The 14743-nt window shown below is 52.0% G+C and overlaps 1 protein-coding gene across 2 annotated transcripts; it reads left to right on the forward strand.

The window, feature by feature from the left end:
- Positions 1–383: 383 nt before the first annotated feature.
- Camkv (CaM kinase like vesicle associated) lies at positions 384–14663 on the forward strand. Of its 2 annotated transcripts, XM_052720360.1 has the most exons (11): positions 384–668; positions 10241–10344; positions 10459–10590; positions 10761–10835; positions 11048–11186; positions 11326–11446; positions 11589–11664; positions 11754–11890; positions 12052–12130; positions 12369–12456; positions 12731–14663. In XM_052720360.1, the coding sequence occupies exons 2-11, from the start codon at positions 10250–10252 to the stop codon at positions 13313–13315; spliced, it is 1527 nt and encodes a 508-aa protein (XP_052576320.1). In that variant the 5' UTR covers positions 384–668; positions 10241–10249; the 3' UTR covers positions 13316–14663. The 2 variants fall into 2 exon arrangements, with proteins under 2 accessions (XP_052576320.1, XP_052576330.1); XM_052720370.1 differs by lacking the exons at positions 384–668; positions 10241–10344 and having other exon boundaries at positions 10459–10549.
- Positions 14664–14743: the final 80 nt, after the last annotated feature.

Raw genomic sequence — 14743 nt, forward strand, 5'->3', positions numbered from 1 at the left:
CCTTTGTAGGAGTTGGTGGTTGGGTGATCTGAGGTTCTCACTGTGGTATCTTGTCCATTCCCAAATTGACCACAAATGCACACATACCCCTCTGTGTTTATTCCTAGCTAGGGGGTACTCTAGGGACTGCCCATGTGGTTCTAAGTAGGTCCAGCCCTTTGGATCAGGTTTGGGAAACTGGGCACGACCCTGGCCTCCTGGAGACTACTTCTAGTCCCGAGACTTCTGTGCCGCTCCAGAGCTCAGGCTTTTCTCCAATTCCCCCCCCCCCATCCCCGTCCACACTCCTTACTCCCTACTTTGGGACTGGGAAGGCCCCCTTCGCCTCCTGTTGCTGGGTTTAGAGTCCGATGGCCTAAGGGAGCCTAGCAGGTGTTCAGCAGCTCCGCTGCCAACCTGCATACGCCCTCCCTTAAGTGGGATTCCAGTCTCCGGGTCTGCCAGGGTGGGGGCGGGCCGGGCGAGGAGGCCCCGCCCCCAGCCCGCCCCCGGCCCGGGGTGCGAATCCGCTGCCAGAGAGCGACTGGCGATGCTGGAGGTTCTGGAGTCGAAGCGGCTGCAGCTGGCGCCGCGTCTGCCCCGCGTGCCCGGAGCGGATTCTGCCGGCCGCCCCCGGAGCCCTGCTGAGCCGGTTATCGCTTCCTCCCTGTGACCGACCAGCGTTGCAGGTGCGGAGCAGGGAGGGCTGGGACGATGGGGAGGGCGCCTCCTGGATGCACGTTGTGAGGGTCATGGGAGATTGTTTCCATGGCTAGAAAAATCCCCGCGCAGGATGCGCGCGATCGCTGCGAGGACTCTGGGGGTCCCAGCAGGGGCACAGAGCGAGGTTTTTGCAGATGCGAGGTGGGGTGGCATGCGGGGTTGGGCTAAAGTTCCCCATTACCTCGGACGGCTTGGGAGGGTCCCAGGAAAAGCCTCTGAAGCTCCGAATTGTAAAAAACATAAACCTTCGAAGATTCGTGGTTCCTCTTACAGGGGTAAGGTCCAAGGGCCGAGCAGTCCATCCTCGCTCCCAGAGCGGTCTCCAGCCCCTCCCAACTGCCCCTGGGGGCCCCCTCCCTCCGGTTTGGCAGTCACTAATTTCCATGACAACGGAGAGTTCTTTATGGGCGACAATCCGGAGGGGGCTGGGCGGGGCTGCTGCGGGGCTGGGGGAGGAGGTTCTAAGCCCGAGTGGACCATTGGCCCCAGCCAAGTTCAGGCTTCCAAGCTTTATCTTGAGGGTCATTTGGGTGGTGGGTGGGGGGCGATGCACGGACACACGTGCGAGGTGGGGGTGCGGGGCGCACATGTTCCTGCTGGGAGGTGCGGGGCTTGGTGCTCACACGTGGGCCTCCCGCATGTGTGTTGCTGTGGCAGCGGGGGCGAGCCGGCAGCACTGGGGAAGGGGGTCAGGGTGGTACCAGGGTGAAGAGCAGGGACCCTGGCTGGGGTAGCAGGGGACAATCAAAACATGGGCTTCTGTCTTCCTCAGCTTGTATTGCCTAGCAAGAGACCCCGGGTGCTTGAGCTCTAGCCCCACAAAGGGCTGGCAACTGCTCCCCGACCCCAAACCTGCTCTGTCAGGTTCCTTCCTAGAGAACAGGGCCCCTGCTTGTCACCAAAAGCTCCTGACTAGTCTGTACTACTCTAGATCTTCTGCACACCACCCCCCAAAACCAGGCTTAGGCTTTGGGGCCCCCGGGACCACCTTTGCAGACCTAGGCTGGCTTCCCCTCCCCCTCTGAGCTGATTCCTGGCAGATCCAGTGACTTCTGGGCCTCAGTTCCCTCAGCTTGGAAATTAGTATCTCCATTCCCCTCAGAACCAGGATGGGACAGGGGGTCTCCCTTTCTTTCCTCATTTAGTGTGGATCCCCAGGTGCCCTACCCTGGCTTTATACATATCTGCTGCAGGCCTTCCTCTGTGTGTCCATTCCCCGGGGGCCACCAGTTAACAGGCTGGTGGCAGTCCTCTGCTCTGAGGGAAGACTACAGAAGCTATGATGTCTGTTCAGGGAAACTGAGGCATGGGGAGTATTGGTGTGCACTTGTCATCCTGTTTATGGGTTGCTCACGGTGCTGTCTGTTTGGTGCTGCTTTTGGCCCTCCTGAGAAGATCTGCCCAAGACTGATGACAGGATGAAGCTGAGCTGCAAGAAGGGCTCTGGGGACCCAAGACCAGGAGAGTTCAGCTGATTGGGGTAGAGATTGCTGGGGACCCTAGGTACAGCTAGGCCAGCTGAGAGGAGGGCTTATAAAGGGAAGGAGCCAGGTTTCTGGACTTCATATCTATCCTCCCATGCTTGTATCTTCAACTTTTGGACCTCTCTTGCCTAAGCTGCTGTAATGACAGGGAGAGAGGCTGGGACAGTCCTGCTGGGGGACTGCAGCAGCTGGCTCTTCCCCACCAAGAGGCTCCTAGATGCTGACCTCTTTTCCTGTGCCTCCCACGCTAAGTTCAGTGTATGTCTGGAGGATACTGAAGAGTCTTGAAAGCCAAATGCCAAGGGTAGCTCCTGGCCCAGGGGATGAGAACACATGGCCATGGAGGTTTTAGGCTGCTGCTGGGCATTCCGAGTCCTCAGAACCTTCTGCTTGCTCCCCTCTTGTCTCTGTGTCCCTTTTCCTCTGCCGCCTCCTTTTCCTCGTTCCAGTAGATGCTGCCTTTGTCTCTGTGTGTCTCTGCCTCTTTCTGTGCTAAAGTCTCTCAGTTCCCCCACCTTCCCTTCCTTTATGGAGACCAGGGTCACAGAACCCATGGGGAAGGAGCCAGGCCAAAATGTCAGTTTGGGAAGAGGGACCCTCACTAATACCTACCTTTTCCTCCTCCCTTTGTTTTAAAACTTCCATCACCATAGCAACCTTTTACTCCAGTGCCTTCCTCTGCAGATCCTCTCCTCCAACCAAAGGGATGCAGGGCGTCCAATGGCTTCAAAGATTGGGACCCCAGGTTCTAGGGCCAGTGACAGTGACTCTTGGCTTTGCCTGTATGTGGAGAGCTGACTGTTGTGGAAATAGCAGTGCACTATATGCTCACTCCGAAGACTTGGGGGGTGGGGGGTGGGTGGGCAGGGGCTCCTCCATGCTCCTGACCCAGGTAGAAGCATCAGCACCAGGAACCATTGATGGTGGCACAGCTTGTTTCCCGCCCCCCCAGGACTGTGCCCTATCCAGTCTCTTGGGCTTAAAGCGTGACCTGTCTCTTGATACCACATACACTGGAAGGAGGTTGTTACCTCCCCTGGGCTTGTGGCTGAGGCTTCAGTTATGAGCTAGACAGGATTTGGGCTAGGGCATGTCCATTTGCAATAGAAAACTCAGGCCTCATCGCTGAGAGAGGAGAGGAAGGGAGGGAAGGGAAGAGGTGCCTGCAGGCTGGTGTTCACAGCTGCCACTAAATTGGGAGGTGTTGCCTACAGTCAGGAGTCAGCGGGAAGCCTCCTGGGCCCTTCCTGGCCTCTCTAGATTTACTGCAAGCTCTAGAGCCCCTGGCAGAGGCCAGGGCAGCAGGAAACTTCATTTATGGATTTTAAGGGGAGACCTGAGACAGACTGACCCCTGCTTTCCAGTGGAGGAAACCCTAATGTGGGCCTTTTGGCCTCTGTTTCGGTGGGTTCCCCTGTCTCAGACTTGCCTAAGATCCGGTATCGTTCCTAGGGGCCCTTTATTACTAGGGCACCAAATAGTCAAAGGCTTCCTCAGGGTTGCCTGAGACATGAATCACTGAGCCCAGTAGCCAAGCTCCAGAACTAGGCAGTAACGGGAGGGCTGAGCCCTTGCGTTTCCAGAGCCTGCTAGTGCGGAGGACAGTGGTAGTGCTCCGTTCTGCACAGTCCTCGTGCTCCCTTTGGGCAGCCCCAGGTATACACTGTTGATTTCCCTTGCAGAGAGGGAAAGGGATTCTGTCTGCAGGAAAGTGGCCACAGTGGGGCTCCTGGGCCATCCCTGGGCCGTTGTGGACCTGACCTGGTTCTTTGTTGTTGGGAAGAAAACTTTCCTTTGTTGGTTGTTGATTTGGGGCCATGAGGATGAGACGTGCCATTCTCTTTCTGCTTGGCTTCCCACCTTCTTCAGGCTGTCTATAACCTCTTTCAGCTTTGGGACCAGAGTCCCTCTTGTTGCTGAGAGGTACCAAGGGGCTTGGTGTATCCAACCTACAGCCTCACTGGAGCAGCAGCAGGTAGCAGATGGTGGAATGAATGGGGGTGGTGGGTGCAGGTACTGATTGGAAACATGGTTCCCCTTTCCTTTCCCCTCCCCCTGAGAGATCTAGGTGTATAAGTGAATTCAGCTAGAATGCTGGAGAGGGGTAATAATTGGGTGACATCTGGGCAGCCAAGGTAGAGGGGAGTGGTGGTAAAGTAGATCTGTCCCTGTCCCATCATTGAGACCTGTAGGACATGGTTATAGGCTGATAGCACTGTGAGCTTTCCATGGTAGAGACAGACCCCAAGACCAGACCAAGCCCCGTGGACATGAATGCATATGCATAGCCAAAAGCTGGCACCGGGATCAGGGACAGGCATACACAAAACCTCCCACCTACACCACATTGGCAGAGGCAAGAGCTGTTGGAATGGGGAGGGAGGTGGAGCTTGGGAAAAGTGTCTCAGAAAAGGGCCATTTTGCACAGGGCCTCGGAGCGTTGAGATTGTTTTAGACAACTTGTTACATAGACAACCTATAATGTCAGAATTTGTACTGAAAGAACACTCAGCTCTGGTCCTGGTTCCTTGCCCACGTGGAGGCTGTTCCACAGGGCAGCCAAGGTGGGTCGTGCTCTTACCAATGCCTACACTTCCTGCCATTGAGCAGATACACTTGAGCCGGCGAATCACCTGTTGTTGAACATTTAGGTAGTTGCTGATTCCTTTTTAATGTTATAAATAACTCTGCAGTGACAAATGGGATTCCCATGGGAATCTTTGGGGGAGGGGTATTTGTATCAGAGGGAGCAGTATAACAAAACAACAGAATTAGGAATGGTCCCTGCCCAGTCCTTCTGGGAGACTTGCAAGCCAAGGTACCATCCTCCTGCCCAGTGAATGGCCCTCAGATTCCAGCCTGGGAGGGTAATCACTCCCCCTCAAAAAAAAAAATTTTTTTTTTAAAAAGCCCTTAGAGTACATGAGGACTGATGCAGGCCTCTTCCTCCAGATGTCACGGTGTGGAGATGGGTGGCTGGCAGTGGTGCTGGCTGAGCCTCTGCTCCGAGCTGCAAGAATGAAATTTCAACCACATGTATCTCTCTAGCAGATGCAGGGGCAGGGTTTTGGACATCGTGGCAAAGACACACAGCCGACATCTTCAAAGCATCTCTCCTTTGCCTCTGTGGTATTTCGCTAGATGGCTTAAGCTCTGGCTTGAATCACACTGATGAAATGCATTTGTATTCCCCAAGCTCAAGTAATGCGGATGAAGAAGTTATGGAATTTGATCCTTAATGCTGAGGACACATTTGAGGGAGACCCCTGGGAATTGTGTAGCTGGCCTCTGCCTGGAAGGAAGTGATTGGCAGTCAGGGTTGCCCATAGAGCTTGTCTGGGGCCTGGCTTTTGGCCTCAGCTGGCAGAGTCCTCCTTGCCACGGGGTACCGACACTAGAAGTACCTTCAGACAGGGGAATATTTAGGTGCTCAAGGCCCTGGCCCAGGTCCTTCTCCATCAAGCATTTTGTGGAGGCAGAGACAACAGAGGTGGCAGAGGCAGAGCCGTTTCAGGGAGGCCTCAGTGTAGAGCTTGGTGTAGCCACAGGCTGGCACTAAACAGACTTTATGGAGGCAGACTCTGGGGTTAGATCTATAAAGGTAGACACAGCCATCTAACTCGGAACAAGGGCAGCGGGTGCCTTTTCCTTTGGATGCTGGGGCCAGCCATCCAGCACTGAAATTTAGGATTGAACTGTAACTGACAAAGTGGAGGCAGGGCACTGTGCTCCAGGTGCAGAGTTCCTGGAGCCTACGGAGCCAGCAACAACCAGACCAAGCCTCACACCTGCTCCCCTGCGTGCTCCTGCAGTAGTTTAGTGCTAGGCAGGCTTGCCTTGCCCTTCCGGACCATCACTCCTGACTGCTTCCTGGCAAAGCATTCTGCTCCGAGGCCCAACCCTAATGCTGCTTCTCCCCTGTACAGAACTCCTCCCTGTAGATATACCCCAAACAACATGTCTGAATTCAATATTTACTAAATCCATCAAAGTAATCATATTAAAAATTCTAAAGAAAAATTAACATCAGAGCATGGTGGCACATGCCTATAATCCCAACACTCAAGGATAGGGACAGGAAGATTAGGAGTCCAAGGCTAGTCTCAGCTATATATCGAGTTTGAGGCCTATTTGAGCTACATGAGACCTTGTCTCAAAAAAAAAATAAAAAAAAATAAGCCGGGCGGTGGTGGCACACACCTTTAATCCCAGCACTCGGGAGGCACAGCCAGGTGGATCTCTGTGAGTTCAAGGCCAGCCTGGACTACCAAGTGAGTTCCAGGAAAGGCGCAAAGCTACACAGAGAAACCCTGTCTCGAAAAACAACAACAACAAAAAGTAATAATAATAATAATAAACAAAAGATACAAATTTGCACCTTCAACATCCACTTCTTTGCCCTAAAGAGAACTATTTCTATTCATGTCCTAGAAAAGTATGCCCTCTCACACCCAACCTCAACCCCCAGTGTGTGCATGTGTGTGTGAGCACTCATGTCTGCAGATACTCAGAAACCAGAAGAAGAGCATCAAGTTTTCTCTGCCACTCTCCACCTATTCCTTTGAGACAAGGTCTCTCCCTAAACCTGGGGTTTGCATTTTCCTGGCAGTAACGAGCCCCAGTAGTCCTCTTTTGTCCACCGTCGGAGCTGGGGTTTCAGGCATGTTCAAGATCCCTGACTTGTTATGTGGGTGCTGGGATTCAAACCCCAGTCCTCACAGTTGTGCGGCAAGCTCTCCTAACTGCTGAACCATCTCTCCAGACCCCTGCACGTACCTTTTTACCAAGATAGAAAGTACAGACGACTGGCTTATAATAAGCAATAAGTTTTGGTTTTACTCAATTACTGCCTCAATGAAACATTTCACTCTTAGGATAAGAATTTATACTGTATCAAGCTGATAATAGAAAAATAAATAAATAAATAAATAAATAAATAAATAAATGAAGGAAGAAAGAAAGAAACACACACACACACACACACACACACACACACACACACACACACCCAAAAAAAGATATAAAGTACATTCAGGCTGAGAGTCAGGTCCTCCAGAAGCCCCCATGTGCCTTAAACCAGTCACCCTATCCTGTTGCCTTAGGAGGAACCATTGTGTGACTCTTAGAACTTATTTTCTGCTTTTCTGGACAGTGTTACTTCTGTGTCTGAATCCCCAGCAGTATGGCGAGTTCTGTCTTTTTGAACTCTATCAATAGACTCACACTACATGCGTTCTTTCCTGTTTCCATCAACACTGTTTTTGCAAGATACACTATTTGGCTGAGTAGAACCATAGCTCCTTCATTTCCTTTGTAGCATACCATTCTATTATATGACTATACCACAATACATCCTGCTGGTGGTAGATTTTTGGGCTCTTTCCAGCTTTTAGCAATTATGGATATGGCAATTATGAGCATTCTTATACAAGTGTCCTGAGGCATAAATGTATGCCTGCCTCTCTCCTTTCCGCCCTCTCTTTGACAGGATCTCCCTATGTAGCCCAGGTTGGCCTGGAACTCCTGGGGCATAGTTGGCTCAAATGTATGCATTTCAGTGGAGCAAATATTTAAAGTATGTAGAGTGGGCTTGCAAAATTGTGCAGTGGTTAAAAGCATGGGCTGCTCTTCCAGAAGGCCTGGGTACAGTTCCCAGCACCCACACAACATAACTGTCTGTAACTCCAGTTCCAGGGATCCAACCCCCTCTTCTGGCCTCCTAGGCACTAAACATACATATTGTGCATAGGCATACATGAAGGCCAAACAACCATACACATACAAATAAATAATCATAAAAAATAAAAGAAGCACATAGAATATATTTGTTTGAGAAAACTGGTCCTGTCCTGTCCTTTACGACAAAGTCTCCTGTAGCCTATGCTGGCCTTGAACTCATCAAGTAGCTGAGGCTGCCTTGAACTCCTTGAGTCTCCTGCCTCCACCTCCTAAGTGCTAGGATTTCTGTGCACCACACCTGGTCCAGGCTTTTTCAAAGGGGAATTGCCCTCCTCCAACAGTGTTCATTTTGTCCATAGCTTCACCAACATTTGGCATCTCTAGACCATCAGAGATAAATAACTATGGGGAGGGCTCAGCCCTAGACAAAGAACTCCAGGCTACGAAGGGTTGCTGAGAGTGGAAGAATAGTCTTCCCCAGGAAGAGCACATCAATTGATTATCCAATACCAAATGGCCTTGAAAACATACATTCAAATAACACTGCATGGTCCTAGCAGGTTATATAATCAGGAACATATGTATACACACACACACACACACACACACACACACACACACACATACACACACACACACACACACACACACACACACACACATAATACACACACCACACACACACACACACACACACACACACACACACACATAATACACACACACATACACACACACACACATACACACAATACACACATACACACACACCACACACACACACATACACACACACACACACACACATACACACACACACATACACACACACACACATAATACACACACACACACATAATACATATACACAATACACACATACACACACACACACACACACATACACACACACACACCACACACACACACACACACACATACACACAATACACACACACACACACCACACACACACACACACACACACACACACCACACACACACACACATACACACACACCACACACACACACACACACACACACACACACACCACACACACACACATACACACACATAATACACACACACATACACACACACACACACACACACACACACACACACACACACACACCACAACTAAAGAAAAAGAGGTCATGGATTTGATTAGAGCAAGGAGGAAGGGTGGGAAGGGGAAAATGATAATTATATTATAATCTCAAAAAAATAAAAATAAAATTTCCAGGGGTGGTGGTGCACACCTTTAATCCCAGCACTCAGAAGACACAGGCAGGCCGAAACCAGCCTGGTCTACAGAGTGAGTTCCAGGACAGCCAGGGCTGTTACACAGAGAAACCCTGTCTCGAAAAAAAACAAAAAAAAAAAAAATTGCTGAAATAAACTTAAATATATGTTCATGGAATAGCTAGAATTTAAAGATTTATTTATTAATTAATTCATTCATTTATTTATTTATTTTTGTTTTTTTCAAGACAGGTTTTCTCTGTGTAACAGCTCTGGCTGTCCTGGAACTTGCTTTGTAGACCAGAATGGCCTCGAACTCAGAGAGATCCACCTGCCTCTGCCTCCTGAGTGCTGGGATTAAAGGTGTGCGCCACCGCTGCCCAGCTTTATTTATTTTTTTGAAGTAGGGTTTCCCAGTATAGCCCAGGCTGGCTCAGACTCATGCTAATCCTCTTGTATCAGTTTCCTGAGTGCTAGAATGACTAATGGGAGTCATCATACCTGACTTTAAAGAAATTGTGGGTTGTTTGTTTGTTTTAAAATTACATTTATCTATTTTGGGGGACAGTATAGTATGTGCATGGAGGTCAGAGGACAATTTGTGGAAGTTGGTTCTCTCTTTCCGTCATGTGGGTCCCAGAGATCAAACTCAGGTTTGGAGGTAAATGCCCTTACCTGGTGAGCCATCTAGCTGACCCTAAAGAAATTGATGGTTTAATCCCATTACTAGAGGCAGGAGGATTCCAGCAAGTTCCAGGTTAGCTTGTTCTATATATCGAGTCCAGAGCAGCTAGGGCTATATAGTGTGACCTTGTCTCAAAAATCAAAACTAAATAAGTAAACGAATTGTTCTGTAAGTCTTTTCAAGTGTATCTAATGAAAAGCTACTTCCTAATATGTCAACTGAGTAAATTTTTGCTTAGTGGGAGCTGTTGTAGCTCAGGCAGCCAGCTTGAGTGGCTGCAGTATGACCTGAAAAAGCAAAGCAGGTCTGCGTTTGCCTACTTTGCCCTTCACTTGACCTGAGCTGGACTGGGGTTTCCCAAAAGCAGATTCAATGTTGTTGGTGGGGGACGGGGGTAGAAAATGGTACAGTTGAGTCAGACCTCATCCTGCTTGCATCTTAGAGCCTAGCAATGCCGTTTGGGTGTGTGACTCTGGGCGACAAGAAGAACTATAACCAGCCATCGGAGGTGACTGACAGATATGATTTGGGACAAGTCATCAAGACGTGAGTGTTGGGCATATTGGGCAATGATGGGTGGATAGACCAGAGTTGGGGAAGGGGGAGTGGAGTGTCCCCTGTCCCAAGGCCTAGGCTGAGCAGAATGCTTGCTGGCTTCAGTGAGGAGTTCTGTGAAATCTTCCGGGCCAAGGACAAGACAACAGGCAAGCTGCATACCTGCAAGAAGTTTCAGAAGCGGGATGGACGTAAGGTGCGGAAGGCGGCTAAGAATGAGATTGGCATCCTCAAGATGTGAGTGTGAGGATGGAGGGAAGAGTGGGATAGGAGATGGCAGGGAAGGGCTTAAAGGGCAGGGGGCCTCAGGAAGTGCCAGTCAGTCTGTTATAACCACCCACCTTAGGAACCAGAGCTTCTCTCGGGTTCACCAAGCCCTGACTACTGACTCCTCCCACTGCTACTAGGGTGAAGCACCCTAACATCCTGCAGCTGGTAGATGTGTTTGTGACCCGCAAGGAATACTTCATCTTCCTGGAGCTGTGAGTACAATTCTGGGGTTCCAGGATCCCCCAGTCCCTAGGACCTTTTCTTTTTCCTCCCTTTATAGCTAAAAAAAAAAAAAAATCCACTTTTGGAACCCTTGTGGTCCCAAGGCCCTGGACCCTACCCAGCCAAGTGCCTGCTACAAGTCAGGCCTCCCAAATGCTCTGTCCTCCTGCCCACGCCGGGCTCAGGGGCTGGTGTCCCTCAGGGCCACGGGGAGGGAGGTGTTTGACTGGATCCTGGACCAGGGCTACTACTCGGAGCGAGACACGAGCAACGTGGTGCGGCAGGTCTTGGAGGCTGTGGCCTACTTGCACTCACTCAAGATTGTGCACAGGAACCTCAAGGTAAGGCCAGAGCCAGAGTGACTGGATCGCTTGACAGCTGGGCTGGGGATGGAGTGAGTGCCACGTTGGGCCCTTGATCCAGCTTCTGAGGCCCTCACAGTAATGTCTGCCCACCCTTCTACCCTTCTGTTCCGGACAGCTGGAAAACCTGGTGTACTACAACAGGCTGAAGAACTCAAAGATTGTCATCAGTGACTTCCACCTGGCTAAGCTAGAGAATGGCCTCATCAAGGAGCCCTGTGGGACCCCGGAGTATCTGGGCAAGGAGGGATGGGACAGGGGATGGTGGAGGGACAGCCTTCAGGGAGAGACTTTGGGGTGGGGAAAAGTCTCTGTTCCAGGAAGAGGGTATGGATGGTTATCCTTGATACTGACCGGCAGATGGATGCTTTTCTTCTTTAGCACCGGAAGTGGTAGGACGGCAACGGTATGGACGCCCTGTGGACTGTTGGGCCATTGGTGTCATCATGTACATCCTGTGAGTGAAAGGGCACATAATTGGGCTTGCAGCCAGGTTGGCCGGACAGTTGTGTCTGTGGCCGTCACGGGTGACCCTGCTCCATGTAGCCTTTCAGGCAACCCACCTTTCTATGAGGAGGTAGAAGAAGATGACTATGAGAACCATGATAAGAATCTCTTCCGCAAGATCCTGGCTGGTGACTATGAGTTTGACTCTCCGTACTGGGACGATATTTCTCAGGCAGGTGAGGAGATACCCAGCATGTGGGCAGAGTATAGGGCTGGAGGGAGGGAGGTGCTGCTCTCAGTGTCTCCTGGATTTTACTCCTGCTCCCCAGCCCATTCATCACATCTAGACAATGAGATGGGGCGCCCATGCCTAGCCCATCCCTGACTTTGTCCCCAGCCAAAGACCTGGTCACAAGGCTGATGGAGGTGGAGCAAGACCAGCGGATCACTGCAGAAGAGGCCATCTCTCATGAATGGTGAGCAGGGCCCTGTGGAGAGTGGAAGTGGAGGCTGCCAAGTTTCTGTTGCCCTCTGAACTTCTTGCAACAGAAGTTTTTATCCTCGGGGTCCTGAAGGTCAGTCAGGGAAGGGAGGCTTTCTAGAGCTCTGGCCAAAGCAGAGGCTCTGCCTGGTGGTGCTCGATCACACAGGGAAGAGCTGTGTAGTCTCCATGAAGGCACAGCATCTCATCAGAGACACTGGCCTCCTTTCTAGGATTTCTGGTAATGCTGCTTCTGATAAGAACATCAAGGATGGTGTCTGTGCCCAGATTGAAAAGAACTTCGCCAGAGCCAAGTGGAAGGTAGGGCTTGGCTTGCTTTCTTCTTGGTCCAGTTCCAAGTGCTTCTTCCTGCACCCACAGTTTCTTGCTGCCGCTGCACCTCTTCAGCTGAACACAAATTTTCCCCAGGCTATCCTATGCGACTGTAGATTCTGCTGTTATCTTAAGCTGAAGTACTGACTGGCTGGGTGGCGGGAGGCAGCTGGGGTACTATGGAAGGGTCTGGGCTAGCCATTTGGAAGGAGTGGATCCAGCAAACCTCACCACGAGCCTTTCTTCACGGTCCTCTTTTCAGAAGGCTGTCCGAGTGACCACGCTCATGAAACGGCTCCGGGCGCCAGAGCAGTCTGGCGCAGCTGCGGCGCAGTCCACATCAGACACTGCCGCACCCGGGGCTGCCGCTGGTGGGGCCGTGGCTGCCGCTGCAAGTGGAGCTGCCCCAGCCTCTGGGAGCAGTACGACTGCAGCCACAGAGGGCGATGCTGGGTGTGCTGCCGAGAGTGATAATATAGCCTCTGCAGATCGCAGCGCTACCCCGGCCACAGATGGCAGCGCCACGCCAGCCACGGATGGCAGCGTCACTCCGGCCACGGATGGGAGCGTCACTCCGGCCACAGATGGGAGCGTCACTCCGGCCACTGACAGGAGTGCCACCCCAGCTACTGATGGGAGAGCTACACCAGCTACAGAAGAGAGCACAGTGCCCACCACCCAAAGCAGCGCCGTGCCAGCTGCAAAGGCAGCTGCCACCCCCGAGCCGGCTGTGGCCCAGCCGGACAGCACAGCCCTAGAGGGTGCCACAGGCCAGGCTCCTCCCTCTAGTAAAGGAGAAGAGGCTGCTGGCGGTGCCCAGGAGTCTCAAAGGGAGAAGATGAGCTGAACGGGCAGCCCGCTGGGGGTCTTGAGGGATGGGAAGGAGGGTGGGAGTGTGGATGAGGGGCTTCTAATTGTATATAGAGTCACTGGCATGATGCTCTAGCTCCCCCCCAAGCTCCCTCATCCCAGTGGGGCATGCCTGGGGGCCATGGGAGAGCAGTCTCGTCTCCTGTGTGAATGTGTGTGAGTGGTGGGCAGGCCAGAGGCAGGGCCAGCCCCAGCCCCTGCATGGATTCCTTGTGGCTTTTCTGTCTTTCGCTGGCTTCACCAGTTTCTGTTCCTTGTGGGATGCTGCTCTAGGGATACTCAGGGGGTCCTTGCTCTCCGTCTCCTCCCCTCCCTGCCTCATCATTTCCCCAGGCAGGCCCTGCAAGTCTCATACTTTCCCAGGCCCTAAATTGGGTGGCCTTGCCCTGAGAGCTGGTCCTCCAGCGAGGCCCTATCAGCAGTGTTAGGCTCCCGCACATGAAGGTGTGTACCTGTGGTGTGTGGGCTGCTCTCGGAGTAGACACTGGCTGCTAGAGAGGATGCAGAAATCTAGGGCAGTGTGCTTTAAGTCCAGTCTGGTCACATGGTTGGGGGCACTGCACGTTAGCTGTGGGGATCCTCAGAAGTGGGAGAGAGAATGGGTAGAAGGGTAGAAGCTTCCATCTTTTCCCCTGGGTAGGCCCTCTGAAGATCCTTGTGTTATTTCTTGCCCTCCCTAGTCCTGTAGTGGGTTGCTCTGTATCCTGATTCTTACAAAACTCTGAAGGAAAGGAGAGAAACAGTGAGGCTGCAGCAGCGAGACCTAGAACAGAGTACAGGGCGAGCACCAGGGCCCCACCCTATCTGGGTCCTTGCTCTGAGCTGGATAGGGAGGGCTGGTGTCCCCCAGGGTCTTCCTAGATGCTACTGCCTCGGGAAGAGATCTTACTCAATGGCCACCTCATGCAGACTCAGGCCATACATCCTCTTCCTCCCAGGGAGGCATGGCAGTACCTCATAGGCTGCTTGAGAGTTTGCTTTGGACAGTGGCAGATTTCTGCTCTTTGTTCAGCAACAGAGAGGATTTTCCTCTATTTCTGCTATCCCAGGCTGGGTATCACTCAGCCATGTTAAGTTGCTCTTGCTGGGATGAGGGAGTAGAATAAGATTCCTCAGTAACTGGAGGGATGCTCTTGGCAGGTACCCTTGGTCCGACCCAATCACAGCCTGAACAGGCAGCCACGCTGGGCCTTGTCCTAGCCGGGCACTCCACGGTGGTCCTGCCCTTCTCCCTGCATGCCTGTGGGTCTGCTCTGGTATGTGAAGGTTGGTGGGCTAACTGTGTGCCTGCTGAACCTGGCAAATAAACGTCACCCTGCAAAGCCTCTGGCCACCCTCTTGCCTTTGCTTCCTCTGTCCTATTGGGGAGGAGCCCATGGAAGGCAGTGGGGGAGGGGAGAGGCTG

Source organism: Peromyscus californicus, unplaced genomic scaffold (genome assembly GCF_007827085.1).
Source record: "Peromyscus californicus insignis strain IS unplaced genomic scaffold, ASM782708v3 Scaffold_11__1_contigs__length_118956290, whole genome shotgun sequence".
Taxonomy (NCBI): Eukaryota; Metazoa; Chordata; class Mammalia; order Rodentia; family Cricetidae; genus Peromyscus; species Peromyscus californicus.